The sequence below is a fragment of the Vipera berus genome (assembly GCF_964194415.1).
Source record: "Vipera berus genome assembly, chromosome: 2".
NCBI lineage: Eukaryota > Metazoa > Chordata > Lepidosauria > Squamata > Viperidae > Vipera > Vipera berus.
In genome coordinates, this window is record NC_138203.1 from 31601857 (window position 1) to 31621714 (window position 19858).

A 19858-nucleotide genomic window follows, 5' to 3' on the forward strand; every position below is an offset into this window, starting at 1 on the left:
AGTTTATAAAAATCCTACTTAAACCCAGAAGATCAAAAGGACCTACCACATGCCTGGCATTCAGCTATAGTATTCCTCAAAAATGCTGTTTCCTTAACCTTAGTTGGACAAATAAAATGTATTAAACAAAGCCATCTACCTCAAATTATTCTGACTTCATTACTTTTTGTCCATAAAAGGCACATTATACAATTAATGCTATAGAATAGCTTAGGTTTGCAAATCCTCAGTATGAGATTGATACCAGCATATTTATTCATACTGAACGTATGACAAGTCTGTTCCAAATAAACAGCCGCCCTTTCGTATTTTAGCTCTCTGATGAATTTAGTAGAAGTACATAGAGCAGCTAATACTTAGGTCTAAGGTTTGAAACCTACATCTCCTCAAGCCAAAGTATTAATTTAAAATTTACACCTTATCATTTTCATTAATGTCACCTTTATTGCATGTTCAGCTTGATTGCTGAATTAAAATTATGCTCCAGCATCTAAATCTAGTGGGGATCTAGATTCTTAGTCAGGTGATCAGGCAGTTCAATATTTTTGGAGCAGGGGTGTCAAGCTCACGGGCAGATGCATTATGCACAGGCCACGCCCACTCCAGCTCCACAAAAGCAAAAAACATTGCGAAAATCATGATATGTCACGTGACGCTATTGAGTTTCACACCTGTGCTTTGGAGTGTGGCCTTAACTATGACATTTCTTGCCTTATTTTCTTGCTCTCACCCTCAATAGTCCTAGTGGTCATAATTTTGGCAGGTCTAAAAGTGTTTGCAGGAATGGGCTCTTTGCTGACAAATAATGTAATAAAATTAGGCACATCTTCCTGTTCTGAGATACCATTTTCAATTTTGGAACAGAAATCCAGCCAATGAAAGAAGAGGACTAAGTTGGAGAAGATTAAACTATCTTTTTTGCATTTGAACACAATCAGTTCTTTTACTAAAATAACATTATTGTATATATTTCTTTGCACAAAACAAAGAAGCTGTAACAAAAAGCTCAGAGATACCTGCTGTCTGAGGAGATCTTTCACTTCATTTAGTATCTGATTCATTTGCAACATGTGACTTAATAATTGCCTGTTAAAGTCACCTGTAGAGACATGCATGAGAATCAAGCAAATAACAGAAAATACAGTAGGATCAGAAATCTTAGCAATACCAGCAGTGATACAGTCCTTTCAAACACTAAGTGTTTCATATAGTTATCCAGCTGAACTTGAGTGAAATTCTCATTTAACTATAAGATACTTAGGCATCCCACTTTACAGGGAACTGTTCTTTATTGAAAAGACATTCCACCCCAAGCATGGTTTAAAAATAAAGCAAGGGGAGCATTATGCTTTGGCTTGGGTGCCAAAAGACTCCAAGTCCACTTTTGCAGGGCTCAGGTTATGATTGCTGAATGCTGGCAGCAGTTTCCCTTAATTAAATAATTGTTAATTCATTGCAATTTATTATGGCCACCCACTCTAGGAGACTGGACAGATTATAAAATTCAAATACATAGTTAAAAGAGTGTAAAACATTTTAAAAAAACCTTAAAACAGCCTAAATTAAAAACAAACCATAATAATACAAGCACAAGAGCACCACAAACACATTAATTCTAGACCTGGAAGCAAAGCCAGATATTATGTGCTTCCCAGAACCCCTGGAGAGAGGGGGCTGACTGTATCTGGCTGGGCTGAGGCTGAAAAAAGGCAGGCATATTTCCTTGGTCCCACAAGATGACATTTAATAGAGGGGACCCAGAGCACATCCACTCCGCCCAAATGTACCAGGTAGACAGAAACAATTGGAAATAGGTATCCCTCAAATTAAAAAAGACGGCCCACGAAATTTCCCCAACCAAGCCCCATCTATATGTTAAATTATGGCCCCACCCATTTGGTAGTACTCAACTATTGAGGACCATCCTAATGTTGCCAGAAAGCTGTGACGTTTTCAAGATCTGGAGAACAAGAGTAGTAAGCAAACAAGTCACAGTGGGAGATGTATTGTTTGCTACCTAATTTTTAATGATTATTTTCAAATTTGCACTTAAGCATATAAACTGATATTTTTCAAAAACAGTATTTATGAAAGACCTGTTTTTTATATTTTACATAATACAGCTATGAAGAATACTTTACACAGAGTTATTTCTATTTTTCAATGTATGCCGGAAACCTTTGTTTATAGAGAATTATGGCATCTGATGTGAGCTTAAATGGACTCCAGAAGATGGTAGAGGACAGGAAGGCCTGGAGGAACGTTGTCCATGGGGTTGTGATGGGTCGGACACGACTTCGCAACTAACAACAACAACAACAATGGCATCTAACTTCTATGTAAGTAGATATATGCAGAAGCTATCAGTCATGTAAAAAACAAACCAGTTCTAATTTAGGTAGTGTATAGATTCTGTACAGTATTGAGAACCTGTTTGGTCTAGTAATTAAGGCACCAGGTTAGAAACTGAGAAACTGTGAATTCTAATCCCATTTTCTGACATGAAAGCTGGCTGGGTGGCTTTGGGCTAGTCATCGACTTTCAGCCTAACTCACCTCTCAAGTTCATTGCTAGGCAGGATATAAATAAATAAATAAAAATATAATTGTACTATGCTTATTTATCATTAATTCCAATTAATACACAAAATATACTATTCTTATGTGTCCATATTCTTTTAGGTTTCATTTGCTAATGAAATTGTTAAAATTATTTTTGGTTGTTAAGACTTGCTAAGAAAACAAATATTAGAAACATGTCCACCAAGCAAATAAATGTCTAAGAATATGAACATCTAGTGTTAAAGAACTCCTTGAGTGATCCTGCTGCTGTGAAAGTACATTCAGCATATGGTGAGCAGATGGCTTGGAGTCCCAGATAAAAAATACAGCTGTACGAAGGTTTAGGCTTTAAACAACAGTTTTGTGAAGGGTTGTTTAATTTACTTACAGTCAAGATATCAACCTTACCTGAATACTGAACTGGTGGCTCTGTCTGTGGGAGAAAACAGTCTTGTAGAGTTTCCACTTGGGACAAAGACCCCCTCACAATCAGCTTCAAATCATCTAAAGTCATCTGACAATAAAAATAAGGGGCAAAGGAAGGATGGTTCTATTGCTTTGATTTTATTGTTTTGATTTATACCTTGATTTTCTAAACATGCTAGGGTAGAGAAGGCTTCACACATCTTTGATTTATTAAAATAAAAACTCTGAAAATCATACTACTAAAAATGGCCATTTTGCTACCAGATTTCAGTGATGAATTTGGGGAGATTCCAGGCATGGAAATATGGGTCAGGAGTATATTAGCTCATGGACCATAAGCCCTTCCTACACAAACATTTTTCCCTTCCTTCAGTACTCACCTGTGATTTCTTCTGGAGTGTTCGTAATTCTATAGATCCTGAGCTTTGCTGCAGCCCCGAAAAAAAATTAGGTAAAATTTGAACAGAATCCACTTGCTCACAGTCCACATACAATTCAGCTTTACTGTTGCCATGCTGCAATCCACTTAACCGAAGGAGGACTGTATGGCGCTTTCCATCAGCCAAAGGCACATTGTTGAAGATCACAGCATTTAATTTCCCATCATTCCTCAAATATCGGAGAGAAACTAACAGAAAATAACACCATTGGAATATGTGAATACAATACAATTCACAACTTACAGTAGAAATCTCAGTCTGTTTGAGAAAGTGAATAGAAAATTATAGCAACTCTTTGCCTACACAGCTGTTCTTAGGTGAAAATCCTCTTTTGTAGCAATATAGTCCTCTACCTGAGTTTACAACTGTATTTATACCTATATCTACATGTTATGGTCACTTACCAGGTGGACTAAAGTAATGTGCTCTACATGGGGCCATCCTTAAAGATATCCAAAAGCTTCAGCTGGTACAGAATGTGGTAACACAGGCAGTTATGTATGCCTCTAGTGTGGGGTACATGATTTGCACAGGTTGCCAGTTTGCTTCCATATCCAATTCAAGGTGCCAGTTTGCCCGTTCTGATCTTTAAATCCTTTCATGGCATGGGGCTGGGTGTAGGAGAGAGGCTGGCCAGGCTGGGGGAAGGAGTCAAATGGGGACTTAGTCTAGAATCCCTATATGGGCACTAAGTGGGGGGGATGTCAGAGATCTGATGAGGCATCATTGTTGAGAATATCTGACACTCTTAGCATTTTGATAATAATATATTTTATACTTTTTATGCTTTTAAAATTATTTGTATGGTCTGTTGTCATGTGAGATAGATAGCCACGTAAATATGATAAATAAATACCTACTTGTATATTCTTTTGTACATTATCCATATGGATGAATGGACATGATAAATAACCTAAATATCACATGGAATGCAGCTTTCCTCCAAACTAATGCCCTTCTATGATATAATGCAACATATCTAGAGGATCTTAGTTAGGAAAAGCTGACCTAGGCCTGATTCATACACTATAGAAAACTATGACTTGTAAATTTTATTTACTAAACTGGAATGAGTTTGTGCCGCACCAAAGAAACCACTTTTTTTCTTAACACAAGTTTATTTAGAAATCAGTATTTTCTTAGACATTGCTAAAGAAACAATAGTGTAAACTTGTATCCAGATTTTTGGACTTGAATCTGAAGTCAAAGAGTCACTGGGTAGCCTTGGACTTGGCCACAAATCTAATTTCTATTTCCTAGCTAGTTCTACAGAAATAGACGTAGAGCATGATTTGTTTAAGATATTTTACTGCCTGACAAAGAACATTCAGATAACCTTGTCATTTGTCCATGCTAAATACATAATACTATATTAATCCATTTTTCCCTTTTCATGTCAGTCCAAATGTAGCACCTTAGGATCAAACTAGACATGATATGAGAGACAATACATCTAAACTGCACTTTATTCTTCAAAACTAAGGTTAATTCTGAATATTCAAAATATCATATAATTTTCAGTCAAAGAAGATAAATTACAATATATTGAACTTCTCTTTTTATTTTTTAAATGAAGAAAACAAAAAAGCCACTTAATGGCAAGATGGGCAGCATATGAAAGGAAGGAAGGAAGGAAGGAAGGAAGGAAGGAAGGAAGGAAGGAAGGAAGGAAGGAAGGAAGGAAGGAAGGAAGGAAGGAAAATGACCTCAGAATTATCTTAAACAGAGATGAAGTTATGAGTAAAACTCCTCAGCTTTCTTGGATTTTAGATTCTTTATGGCCTTTTGGGGTATGATGGGGTTACAAGGCTGGGTGGGAAGAAATGAAAAGAAGAAACTGTTTTCTCTCTAATTGCATTGCAACTTTACATAGATGAACAAATGCTGGCCTTTGAATCTGGCAGGTCTCCTGCATACATAAGATCTGGATCAGAACTACACAGAAAGTCAGTGAACAAGAAAAAAACAGAAAAAGGTAGAAGAGCCCAGAGTTGGCAAAGGACCAAGAGACTGGAAAGCCTGAAGGCAGCAAGATTGGATGGAAGATCAAGGCTCAGCTTGTTTTTGGAGAGAGCTAGAGGGAAATTCTGTCTAGGACCAAAGGCATAATTATATTTAAAACATCTGTGTTCCTGTCCTTTTTACCAAAAAAAAATTGAATTACTGGTGCCAATATACAATGAAGTTGTTTTCATTGTGGGAAACCCCAAAGTCCCTGTTCTGTTTCTGAAAAACAGTGTCATTTGTACAAAATGTAAGATACCAGAGATCTCATTAAACAATAGATTGGGTTTCAAAGCATTGTGTTTAACTGAAGTTTCATCATTTATAATAGACAGTTTTTAAAAGTGAGCCATTTTGTCTCACCAAGAAGCTACAGATGGTGGAGATATTGAATGGATGGGAAGCATCTGAAGATATTGCAGCCTACCCAAAAGGGAGCCTTTCAATTCACAGATGGTTCTGTGATTATTTGGTTCATTTCTAGAAAATACGTTTTTATTGTTTTAGAGCAGCTTTTAACCTATGTTTAATCTATCCCACTTAACCTATCCCACTTAAATCAATGTAATTTTTAATAATGTTCAAAATATGTTGTATTCTGAACATAACACCTCTAGAGAACAAGGATTTCATTATGACAGTAAAGACACAGTCCATGATTTATCCCTAATGACTATAGTAGATAATGCACCCTAACCCAATCTTAGGGTTATATGGGTGAATTCTGTATCAATATGAGGGCGTTATCAACATTCAGCTTCATTAATTAATAATGCAGGTATAGGTAAAGGAAAAGGTGAATGATTCCTCTGTCCGGTCATGTCCATCTCTTTTTTTTAGCCAAGGGAGCCAGTGTTATTTAATGACACTTCTGTGGTCATGGGGCCAGCATGACTATGTGCCGAGGCACACAGAATGCTGTTACCTTCTCACTGAAGTGGTACCTATTTATCTACTTGCATTTGCATGCTTTCAAAATGCTATGTGGACAGGAGCTGGGGCAAGTAACAGGAGCTCAACCCGTCATGCAGCGCTCTGGTCTCAAACCCTGGCTGTCAGGGATAAATCATGGACTGTGTTGACAAGTTCAGGTATAACAGTAATCAATTCCCTAACTATTGTTGCTCCTTTTATTAGTCAAATGAGCAATGAAATAAATCAGTGGCAGCTTTCTGCCTCTTGAAGCATTCTTTTAAGAAAAAAAGCTTTTTTTTAAAAAAGAAGAAAGAAATCGACATCTTCTTAAAAAAGAATGTTGTGTCAAAGTCAAGCAGATCAGATTATAAGCAAGTTCTGCTTCATTTAAATTCATTTAAAACATACAGAACATACAAACAGGAAAGGAAATATTCTAGACTGGCCAAAATAAAAGAAACAAAAATCTCCTCCTGCAACTATTATTGTACAGTAACTATGTTCATGTAGACTGTCTTAGCCAGGTATAGACTATTTGTTTAGAATATATGTCAGAAATTAAATTTTACTTTCAATAAAATTTAGAAAAATACAAGGGCTGACAAATTCCAAAATTCTAGACAAATCTTTATTACATAATTAACTTGTCTCATAAACATTATGAAAGATAAGGATTGGCATCTGCCACCTATATTTATTTATTATTTCATTTATTTATTAAATTTATATGCTGCATATCAATTTGAGGCAATTCTGGTAGCTATAGCTTTTTGCGTATTCCCACTTCTTTGTTATTTGCAAATAAAATGTATCAAGGTAGAAAAGACTAATGAGTTATAAGACTTTGATTGATAGCATTAAGGTAGCATCTCAAAATATGAAGTTTCTAGAATATGTTTTAAACTGTTAATAACCTATAATTATTTGCTTAAAGCAGCACAATTCCAAGATAACTTATGGAAAAATATTTTTTCCAATATTTTGAAACTATTTATCTATCCATCTATGCATCTATCTATTTATTTACATCACCTTTCTGGTGCTTACATAATTTGATATAGTTTACAACACTTTGTAAATTCCATAAAAATATCAATGATATAACTGAGATACATTTGGAACATTGTAAAGACATCACCTAAAATTATTAATCTAAGAAAACTAATTCAGAAAGGAATAAAAATTGCTTGCCAATATGAAAAGAGCAAATATACATTTATAAACCCCTTCATGGATTACTGCCTTGTCGTGGCGAAGGGGCTTGCGTAATTCAATGAAGCTATGAGCTATGCCGTGCAGGGCCACCCAAGACGGAAAGGTCATAGCAGAGAGTTCTGACAAAACGTGATCCACTGGAGAAGGAAATGGCAAACCACTCCAGTATCTTTGCCATGAAAACCCTATGGACAGTACCAAAAGGCAAAACGATATGATGCTGGAAGATGAGCCCCTCAGGTCGGAAGGCGTCCAATATGCTACTGGGGAAGAGCAGAGGGCTAGTACTAGTAGCGCCAGAAAGAATGAAGCGACTGGGCCAAAGCCGAAAGGACGCTCAGCTGTGGATATGTCTGGTGGTGAAAGGAAAGTCCGATGCTGTAAAGATTCTTTCTCCATAGGAACCTGGAATGTAAGATCCATGAATCAAGGCAAGCTGGATGTGGTCAAACAAGAGATGACAAGACTAAACATCGACATCTTAGGTATCAGCGAACTAAAATGGACAGGAATGGGTGAATTTAATTCAGATGACCATCAGGTATACTACTGCGGGCAAGAATCCCTCAGAAGAAATGGAGTAGCCTTCATAGTCAATAAAAAAGTAGGAAAAGCAATACTGGGATACAACCCTCAAAATGACAGAATGATCTCAGTTCGAATCCAAGGCAAACCATTCAATATCACAGTAGTCCAAGGCTATGCCCCAACCACCAGTGCTGAAGAGGATGAAATTGACCGGTTCTATGAAGCCCTACAGCACCTTATAGAACTAACACCCAAAAATGATGTCCTTATCATCATGGGAGATTGGAATGCTAAAGTAGGAAGCCAAAAGATAACTGCAATAACAGGCAAGTTTGGCCTTGGAGTACAAAATGAAGCAGGGCACAGGCTGATAGAATTTTGTCAAGAGAATACGATGGTCATAGCAAACACTCTTTTCCAACAACCCAAGAGACGGCTTTACACATGGACATCACCAGACGGTCAACACAGAAATCAGATTGACTATATGCTCTGCAGCCAAAGATGGAGAAGCTCTATACAGTCAGTAAAAACAAGACCAGGAGCTGACTGTGGCTCAGACCATGAGCTTCTTGTTGCAAAGTTTAGGCTTAAATTAAAGAAAGTAGGGAAAAGCGCTAGGCCAGTCAGGTATGAATTAAATCATATCCCTGTTGAATATACAGTAGAGGTGACAAATAGATTTAAGGAATTAGATCTGATAGACAGAGTGCCTGAAGAACTATGGACAGAGGTTCGCAACATTGTACAACAGGTAGCAACCAAAACCATCACAAAGAAAAAGAAATGCAAGAAAGCAAAATGGCTGTCTGAGGAAGCTTTGCAAATAGCTGAGGAAAGGAGGGAAGCGAAAGGCAAGGGAGAAAAAGAAAGATATGCCCAATTAAATGCAGAATTCCAAAGAATAGCTAGAAGAGATAAGAATGCCTTCTTAAATGAACAATGCAAAGAAATAGAAAAAAACAATAGAATAGGGAGGACCAGAGATCTTTTCAAGAAAATTGGAGAGATGAAGGGAACGTTTCATGCAAAAATGGGCATGATTAAGGACCAAAATGGCAGGGACCTAACAGAGGCAGAAGAGATTAAGGAGAGGTGGCAAAATTACACAGAAGAACTATACAAGAATGAGCTTAATGTCCCTGATAATCACAATGAGGTGGTCACTGAGCTCGAGCCAGACATCCTAGAATGTGAAGTGAAGTGGGCCTTAGAAAAGCTGAGCAACAACATAGCTAGTGGAGGTGACAGTATTCCAGCTGAGCTATTCAAAATCTTAAAAGACGATGCAGTAAAAGTGCTACACTCAATTTGCCAGCAAATTTGGAAAACTCAACAGTGGCCACAGGATTGGAAAAGGTCAGTTTACATTCCAATTCCAAAGAAAGGCAGTGCCAAAGAATGTTCAAACTATCGCACCATTGCACTCATTTCTCATGCTAGTAAAGTTATGCTTAAAATTCTACAAGCTAGACTCCAGCAGTATGTGGATCGAGAACTACCAGAAGTACAGGCAGGATTTCGAAGAGGCAGAGGAACTAGAGATCAAATTGCTAACATACGCTGGATCATGGAGAAAGCTAGAGAGTTCCAGAAAAACATCTATTTCTGCTTCATTGACTATGCTAAAGCCTTTGATTGTGTGGATCAGAACAAATTGTGGCAAGTTCTTAAAGAGATGGGAGTACCAGACCATCTTATTTGTCTCTTGAGAAAGCTATATGCGGGTTAAGAAGCAACAGTCAGAACTGGACATGGAACCACTGATTGGTTCAAAACTGGGAAAGGAGTCCGGCAAGGCTGTATATTGTCACCCTGCCTATTTAATTTATATGCAGAGCACATCATGAGAAAGGCAGGGCTAGATGAATCAAAAGTTGGAATTAAGATTGCTGGAAGAAACATCAACAACCTAAGATATGCAGATGATACCACTCTAATGGCAGAAAGTGAAAAGGAACTAAAGAGCCTCTTGATGCGGGTGAAGAAGGAGAGTGTAAAAGTGGGCTTGAAACTCAACATTAAGAAAACCAAGATCATGGCATCCGGCCCTATCAATTCCTGGCAAATAGATGGGGAAGAAATGGAGGTAGTGACAGATTTTATTTTCCTGGGCTCCAAGATCACTGCAGATGGGGACTGCAGCCAAGAAATTAAAAGACGCTTGCTCCTGGGGAGGAAAGCCATGGCAAATCTAGACAGCACACTAAAAAGCAGAGACATCACCCTGTCAACAAAAGTGCGTATAGTCAAGGCCATGGTTTTCCCAGTAGCAATGTATGGCTATGAAAGTTGGACCATAAGAAAGGCTGAGCGCCTAAGAATTGAGGCCTTTAAACTATGGTGCTGGAGAAGACTCCTGCGAGTCCCCTGGACTGTAAGGCGTTCAAACCGGTTAGTTCTAGAGGAGATCAACCCTGACTGCTCTTTATAAAGCGAGATCCTGAAGTTGAAACTCAAATATTTTGGCCACCTAATGAGAAGGAAGGACTCACTGGAGAAGAGCCTCATGCTGGGAAAGGTTGAGGGCAAGAGAAGAAGGGGACGACAGAGAATGAGGTGGCTGGATGGAGTCACTGAAGCAGTAGGCGTGAGCTTAAATGGACTCCAGAAGATGGTAGAGGACAGGAAGGCCTGGAGGAACATTGTCCATAGGGTCGCGATGGGTCGGACACGACTTCGCAACTAACAACAACATCATTTATAAAAACATGTTCTGTTATTTCTTTTTCCTTTTATGATTAACTAGATCTTTTCCCTAAATCAACAGTCTGAAAGATCCCCTCATTAGTTCTTTGACCATGATTACTAAGAGGTTGTTTCTTTTTCTGATCAAACATCCTCTCTCATAATCAGATACCTGAATTTTAACTTAAGTTATAGTTGTATGACTGGTATGATAATAGGCAATATGATTTATCTTGCATTTAAGATGGCTGAAACATATTTAAAAAAAGATTGGTTACAAGTGCATCTATTTCAAAGCAGGTATAAAATCATTTAATAAGCGAACGCACACTACCATGTTCACTACTACTTTTAGATCAACTGAAGATTCAAAAGACTTTTATAAGATAGTCCCATGTAGAGAAAATTACAATAATCCAATCTAGAAAGATTTATATGGTTGATAACCAGGGATATTGAGGTAAGAGGGATGTCAAAAAAAGTCAAAATAATGGCTACGGTTGCATAATCAAAGCCCTGTTTCTTTTACATGTGTAGTGCCCAGGGCTTTGATCACAATCATGATTACAACATACTCTAAAAATAATGAATAAACACTTCCCATAATTCAGTTGAGGAATGGTGTTACCTAGTGTGGGTATTGAAACAAACAAAACAACCAAGGTCAACCCTGAACTACAAATATTATCCTTAATTGGTAAAATGCAGTGCTTTTTTGTAAAAGAAAAAGGTGCCAGAACTCAAACACGTCATACAACCAGCCTTGATACAACCCGTCTCGCCTACCCTACAAGGTTCCATCAAAAAATGTGCCGGAACTCCGTTCTGGGCATTCTAGGACAAAAAAAGCCCTGGTAAAATGTATCTCTCTGTGTGCACAAATGGCCAAGACTTTGTGTTAGAGTTCATTGATTCCACTTTGAGAAGGACTTCCATTCTGATCAAAGGAGGCCATCAAAGAAGCTTTCCTCCAATATTAAGGTAGATCAAAAGCAAAGGTAGATAAAAAGGTGTCTTCACTGAATCCTTGTTAAATCTCAGGATCTGAGGATTTACAGTAAAACAGTAATATTCCCAGGGTTTTGGTTCTTCTTTGTTCTGTGGTTATAAGAGATCATGATTTCCCAAGGGATCCTATAAATGTTTTCACAGATTTTAGAAGCAGGTGCTGTATTTTCATCACACCCTGAAACCAGACCACTTCATGTCTGTGTCTGATCAAAGCCAGGAAACTGGAAAATATGAAGACATAAACAATGGGAAAAATATACTGAGGATGGAGATGGCCACAAACAAATTAAAAGATATAACATAGAAGAGGGAATGGAAGAGGAGGAAAAAAGACTAAATGAAAGGGACCAAAAGAGAAAAAAAATGTGAGGAAATAGAATGAAGTGGGCAGGAAGATACAATAGAAAAATGAATCGGGTGTATTTCAAGCTAGAAAAAGAATCAGAAAGAAGAAAGGGAAATCCATAGGGAAAGGGACAAGGAAATTGGCCAGGAAAGCTGTAGATCAAAGGACTCCAAGAAATGCTTTCAGGATATATAAAAGAAAAGCAGCAGTCAGTTTCAAGGCTGGAGGAAAATAAGCTTAGAAGGCGAATTATACTGCCAAACCAATTCCTGGAAGAAAAAACTGGAGTAGAGAAAAGATTTCACTGGAAAACCTCAGACACAACCAAAAAGGACAGAAGAGGATTGGAAATGTGTTCCTCCAATCACATCCTTATGATGAAAACTGAAAGAATACCATTGAAAAATCCAGCCAGAACTACAAACGTTATTCTAATTATTAATTTATTAGTTAGTTTATCAAACTATAAAATACAAAGAAAAATGAAGAGAGTGGCAAAGTAGGGGGAGGAAAAAGGGAAGAGAAAAAGGATAGGGGAAAGGAAAAAAGGAAGAAAAGTATTGACTTTAGCACAGTAGAATAAGATATTATTATACAGCCTCAATAATGTACTTTTACATAGTAATTTATATTAGTTATTTCTATAACAAACATATCTAATCAGCAAAACCCAAAGTTTTCATTTTTTTTCCACCTCAAGCACAACGTCCAAAAGCGGTTTCCAACTGGTAACAAAGTTAGTTGTATTCTTTTCTTTGATTAAGGCAATCAATTTAGACCTGCTTTGCTTATTTCATCAGTTTTTCCAGTCAGTCATCCACTGTGGGAATTAAAGTATCTTTCCACCTTTGTGCACAAAGCATTTTTGCTGCTGCCAGCATATTTACCAAGAAAGTTCCAAATTTAAAACTGTTATTATATAACTAAATCCCAGCAACTAAGGTGGAAAAGGACATTTAAGTTCCAAAAGTAGCCTGGTGCCTGAATGAAATAAGTCTACATGCAATTGTAAAAAGACAAGTTATGAAGTCTATAAATGATACAACCAAATGATGTCTAATCTGGCCTTTTTACTTTAATGCCTTTAGTCCAGTGGTCCCCAACCTTTTTGGCATCAAGGGCCGGGTTTGTGAAAGACAATTTTTCCACAGACTAGGAGTGGGGATGGTTTCGTTTTGCTTGCTCACTGGTCACCTCCATCAGTGCAGCACAGTTCTGAACAGGACCAGGGGTTGGAGACCCCTGCTTTAGTCCCTAGCTAGACTCCCAATGGAAATTAATATCATGCTTTAGATCTGTTCTCATATCTTTCAAAAAGTGAGCAGGTCACCTGGGTGGCAATACCTTCTCATTTTCTCTGATTTTATTTTTTTCATTATCACCATTGAATAAAATAGATCCAAATGGCTGTCATGAAGTTTATTATATATATTTGGGTTTGCTTAATTTAATTTGGCTAAAATAGATTAAACATTTTCTTATCCCATTTTAAAGCAAAAGTCAGAACAGCACTAAATTGAAACATTTAAACTGTACCTTTCATACCACTCTAAAATTCCAGTTTTTGAGTCATATGTTCTTATTTTGAAGAAACAGCACACTAATAATCCACACAATTCACACACCAATTCTTTATTCTATCACAGACATGCCTACAATTTTGTTTCATACCAAAACACCTGCATATACCCATTCAACACACAAAGCTCTTAATCCCAAGATGGTTTTTTTCCTCCTTTAAATTTACTACTTTGTAATATGTTAAACCCCTTTATGGATTACTGCCTTGTCGCGGCAAAGGGGCTATGAGCTACACCGTGCAGGGCCACCCAAGACGGACAGGTCATAGCAGAAAGTTATGTCATCCACTGGAGAAGGAAATGGCAACCCACTCCAGTATCTTTGCCATGAAAACCCCATGGACAGTACCAAAAGTCAAAAAGATATGACACTGGAAGATGAGCCCTCAGATCAGAAGGTGTCCAATATGCTACTGGGGAAAAGCAGAGGGTTAGCACTAGTAGCAACAGAAAGAATGAAGCAACTGGGCCAAAGCTGAAAGGACGCTCAGCTGTGGATGCATTTGGTGGTGAAAGGAAAGTCTGATGCTGTAAAGATTTATTCTCTATAGGAACCTGGAATGTAAGATCCATAAATCAAGGCAAGCTGGACGTGGTCATACAAGAGATGACAAGACTGAACATCGACATCTTAGGAATCAGCAAATTAAAATGGACAGGAATGGGTGAATTTAATTCAGATGACCATCAGGTATACTACTGCAGGCAAGAATCCCTCAGAAGAAATGGAGTAGCCTTCATAGTCAATAAAAGAGTAGGAAAAGCAATACTGGGATACAATCCCCCAAATGACAGAATGATCTCAGTGCAAATCCAAGGCAAACCATTCAATATCACAGCAAACCAAGTCTATGCCCCAACCACTGGTGCTAAAGAGGATGAAATTGACTGGTTCTGGCTCAGTGGGTTAGGACGCTGAGCTTGTCGATCAGAAGGTCGGCAGTTTGGCGGGTCAAATCCCGAGTGCCGCGTAACAGAGTGAGCGCCTGTTACTTATCCCAGCTTCTGCCAACCTAGCAGTTCGAAAGCACGTAAAAATGCAAGTAGAAAAATAGGGACCACTACGGTGGGAAGGTAACAGTGTTCCGTGCCTCTTTGGTGTCTAGTCATGCCAGCCACATGACCATGGAGACATCCTCGGACAAGCGCTGGCTCTTCGGCTTTGAAACGGAGATGAGCACTGGCCCCTAGAGTTGGAAACGACTAGCACGCATGTGTGAGGGAACCTTTACCTTTACCTATGAAGCCCTACAGCACCTTATAGAATTAACACCAAAAATTATGTCCTTATCATCATGGGGGATTGGAATGCTAAAGTAGGAAGCCAAAAGATAACCAGAATAACAGGCAAGTTTGGCCTTGGAGTACAAAATGAAGCAGGGGACAGGCTGATAGAATTTTGTCCAGAGAATATGATGGTCATAGCAGACACTCTTTTCCAACAACCCAAGAGACTGCTCTACACATGGACATCACCAGACGGCCAACACAGAAATCAGATTGACTATGTGCTCTGCAGCCAAAAATGGAGAAGCTCTATACAGTTAGTAAAAACAAGACCAGGAGCTGACTGTGGTTCAGATCATGAGCTTCTTGTTGCAAAATTTAGGCTTAAGTTTAAGAAAGTAGGGAAAAGCACTAGGCCACTCAGATATGAACTAAATCATATGATGAATATACAGTAGAGGTGACAAATAGATTTAAGGAATTAGATCTGATAGACAGAGTGTCTGAAGAATTAAGGACGGAGGTTCGCAACATTGTACAAGAGGTAGCAACTAAAGCCATCACAAAGAAAAAGAAATGCAAGAAAGCAAAATGGCTGTCTGAGGAAGCTTTGCAAATAACTGAGGAAAGAAGGGAAGTGAAAGGCAAGGGAGAAAGAGAAAGATACACCCAATTGAATGCAGAATTCCAGAGAATAGCTAGAAGAGATAAGAATGCCTTCTTAAATGAACAGTGCAAAGAAATAGAAGAAAAGAATAGAATAGGGAGGACCAGAGATCTCTTCAAGAAAATTGGAGATATGAAGGGAACGTTTCATGCAAAGATGGGCATGATAAAGAACCAAAATGGCAGGTACCTAACAGAGGCAGAAGAGATTAAGAAGAGGTGGCAAAATTACACAGAAGAACTATACAAGAATGAGGTTAACGTCCCAGATAACCACAATTGGGTGGTCACTGACCCCGAGCCAGACATCCTAGAAGTGAAATGGGCCTTGGGAAATCTGAGCAACAACAAAACTAGTAGAGGTGACAGTATTCCAGCTGAGCTATTCAAAATCTTAAAAGATGATGCAATAAAAGTGCTACAATGAAACTCAACAATGACCACAGGATTGGAAAAGGTCAATTTACATTCCAAAGAAAGGCAATGCCAAAGAATGTTCAAACTATCACACCATTGCACTCATTCCACATGCCAGTAAAGTTATGCTTAAAATCCTACAAGCTAGACTTCAGCAGTATGTGGATCGAGAACTACCAGAAGTACAGGCAGGATTTCGAAGAGGCAGAGGAACTAGAGATCAAATTGCCAACATACGCTGGATCATGGAGAAAGTAGGGAGTTCCAGAAAAACATCTCCTTCTGTTTCATTGATTATGCTAAAGCCTTTGATTGTGTGGATCAGAACAAATTGTGGCAAGTTCTTAAAGAGATGGGAGTACCAGACCATCTTATTTGTCTCTTGAGAAAGCTATATGCGGGTTAAGAAGCAACAGTCAGAACTGGACATGGAACCACTGATTGGTTCAAAACTGGGAAAGGAGTCCGGCAAGGCTGTATATTGTCACCCTGCCTATTTAATTTATATGCAGAGCACATCATGAGAAAGGCAGGGCTAGATAAATCAAAAGTTAGAATTAAGATTACCAGGAGAAATATCAACAACCTAAGATATGCAGATGATACCACTCTAATGGCAGAAAGTGAAAAGGAACTAAAGAGCCTCTTGATGCGGGTGAAGAAGGAGAGTGTAAAAGTGGGCTTGAAACTCAACATTAAGAAAACCAAGATCATGGCATCCGGCCCTATCAATTCCTGGCAAATAGATGGGGAAGAAATGGAGGTAGTGACAGATTTTATTTTCCTGGGCTCCAAGATCACTGCAGATGGGGACTGCAGCCAAGAAATTAAAAGACGCTTGCTCCTGGGGAGGAAAGCCATGGCAAATCTAGACAGCACACTAAAAAGCAGAGACATCACCCTGTCAACAAAAGTGCGTATAGTCAAGGCCATGGTTTTCCCAGTAGCAATGTATGGCTATGAAAGTTGGACCATAAGAAAGGCTGAGCGCCTAAGAATTGAGGCCTTTAAACTATGGTGCTGGAGAAGACTCCTGCGAGTCCCCTGGACTGTAAGGCGTTCAAACCGGTTAGTTCTAGAGGAGATCAACCCTGACTGCTCTTTAGAAAGCGAGATCCTGAAGTTGAAACTCAAATATTTTGGCCACCTAATGAGAAGGAAGGACTCACTGGAGAAGAGCCTAATGCTGGGAAAGATTGAGGGCAAGAGAAGGGGACGACAGAGAATGAGGTGGCTGGATGGAGTCACTGAAGCAGTAGGCGTGAGCTTAAATGGACTCCAGAAGATGGTAGAGGATAGGAAGGCCTTGGAGGAACATTGTCCATGGGGTCGCGATGGGTTGGACACAACTTCGCAACTAACAACAACAACAAATGTTGTTGCAGGGGCTGGTTGTTGCAGGGGCTGGTTACAAACCTCAAGCAAAAAAAAACCCCTATTCTTTAGTCTTATATGATATATGTCCAACTCATCAAAGCAAGCATTATCCTAGTGAAAGCATTCTCTCCTATTGAGAAAAAGGGCCTTTTTAAAAATGGTGCTTCATACTTGCCTTCTTTACTAATTTGTATTCAAAGGAATAGTATAGGATTAACATACTGAGTTAATTGCATGTAATCCTCAGTGAAGATTATAATTTACATACTCATAAATCTAATCAAGGCATGTTTTCTTGAATGAGGCTTACTTCTGAGTATGTGGACACATAAAACAGCACTGAAAATACATCTCAACAATTATTCTTTAAAAGTTAACTAATCTATTAAATGTGGGATGGATTTAAGTGCAGTTAAATGAAGTAGTCAGCTTGATTGCAATATGAATCAGAAAGTTGATGCACATTCCTTATTCACTTTTCTCTGGATAATAACTTTGCACTTTTTCATGTTGTCCATTCAATTTCCATATTGTGATATAGACTTATATATACAAGAAGTTACTTATTCACAAAGCAATTAACCTGTGGAATTACTTATTATAGGAGGTGGTGACTTGGGTGGCTTTAAAAGGGGAGGATACTATCCAGGATTATTAATCTTGACTTGAGGTTACATCCCTGTGGTAGTGTGCCTTTAAGCGCCAGTTATAAGAAACAGTGGTGATAGAGGGGTATGCCTCCATTTTCTGTTTGTAAGCAACCTGGGAGCATCAGATTGACAAAAAACTGCTAGGCTGAGATAGGTCTTGTCTGATCCAATTGGGGTGTACTTATGTTTCAGATCTGGCCATAGCTCTAAGCCACGGGTGTCAAACTCGATCGTGTCACATGACATATTGTGACATATTGTCACTTTTTTGCCTTTGGAGACCAGGGTAGGTTGGCCTGCACATGACGCATCTGGCCCACGGGCCGCTAGTTTGACACGTCTGCTCTAAACATTCAGCTTAACAAAGCACTCCCTTGCTCAACATCTGATTGTACAAAGCATCTGCACTTGGAATATTTAGCTTTTTCAGTCAGAGCTAAACTCTATGATCAACTAAATCAATTTCTTTTCTTTCATATGAAGAATTTAGCATGTGTATGTATGTATCAAATTCTTCAGTAATTTGAAACAAGATTTTTCAAGGGGAAAAAAAGAAAAGTTTTTTACTCTTTTTCTCTACTTAATCCCTCTAATTTTAACTTTTTCTATATTTAAAATTGATTTTATGGTTAGAGTCACTCTGGATACTGAGATGGGCAGCATATATATTTAATAAATAAATATTTTTTTAAAAAATCACTTAGCTACTTCATTGTTTGGGATACCTTCCTGGCAAAGAAAAGGAATGAACACCGATGAAGATTGTGTAACTATAGAAACAAGATTTTGCCATAAGCTAATACTCACATTTCCTTGAAAGTAAAAAAGCAACAAATATCATAGGGAACAATTTAATAAAATTAAAAAGAATTGTGTTTAAATGCCTTGTTTCCTAATCTTAGCCCTCTTAAAATTTCTTTAGCACTATTGTAATAACCTCTACTGATGTCGCTGTTCAAAAAGAATGTCATTATATCTGAAAATATTAAGAAAAGCTCTAAGGAGCTAACAAAATGAACCAGACATCAAATAATAAATTTATTTTTTTTCTCAGACTACTTTGGGAATGAAACACTTTTTTTCCCTCTCTTTTTTTCCAGGTCTGAGATGATGACATACGGATATGAAAAAAAATATCTCAGAAGTGATGTTGGGCTAATCACTATTTCAATCTCTGTTCAGATGAGCAGGCTCCCAATGTCAAAGTAAGGATAAGATTGAGAAGAACAGAAAACTTTGAATGTAGCCCCCTCCACAGAACATCTGAGTCTAAATGAATTGCATTAATTTTCTTACCAGAAAACTTGCTAAGCTATATCCTACATTTGTAGAATGGGTCTCAAATCAGTTAGCAGATATAAAGTACATAAAATGTTTTCATTGCATACACCTTACCTTTATTTACTCGTCCCATTACTATGAACTCAAAATATTTTATGTTTTCATTGGAGGAATATAAGCCAAATATAAGGGCTGTACTTTTTGGGTGTAGTCTGAATGTTGAGAGCACATATATTTCATTGACAGCAGGATCAGAAATTGATTGCTGTAAGTAGGTCTTTACTAGTTTCTGGTTGGGTATTGAGAGGAGATCCAATACTATAAAGAAAGAAAAAGAAACTTAAATCATTGGTCATTACGATTTCCAAAAGGAACCTCCATGCGACTCATGAAAAATGGCTTACATGCAATTGTAGTGTCATCTCAACTTATTTCACACACAGTTGCACACGGCCACTCATGACACAATTAAACTTTTAAGACCTCAAAGTTACATTTAACATTTAAATGGCATCCTGGCAACTCA

The 19858-nt window shown here is 38.1% G+C and overlaps 1 protein-coding gene across 2 annotated transcripts in view; it reads right to left on the bottom strand.

The window, feature by feature from the left end:
- THBS4 (thrombospondin 4) overlaps positions 1 to 19858 on the bottom strand; it is a 50940-nt gene that overhangs the window by 28581 nt on the left and 2501 nt on the right. For both annotated transcript variants that reach the window (XR_014025674.1, XM_081321671.1), the window contains exons 2-6: positions 19447 to 19650; positions 3368 to 3615; positions 2970 to 3075; positions 1017 to 1099; positions 47 to 98 (exon numbers count right to left, since the gene is read on the bottom strand). Coding sequence is in view for 1 of the 2 variants with exons in the window: in XM_081321671.1 (XP_081177797.1) it covers positions 47 to 98; positions 1017 to 1099; positions 2970 to 3075; positions 3368 to 3615; positions 19447 to 19650 (693 nt within the window). In the remaining variant the exon portion in view is untranslated. The remainder of the gene's footprint in view (positions 1 to 46; positions 99 to 1016; positions 1100 to 2969; positions 3076 to 3367; positions 3616 to 19446; positions 19651 to 19858) is intronic.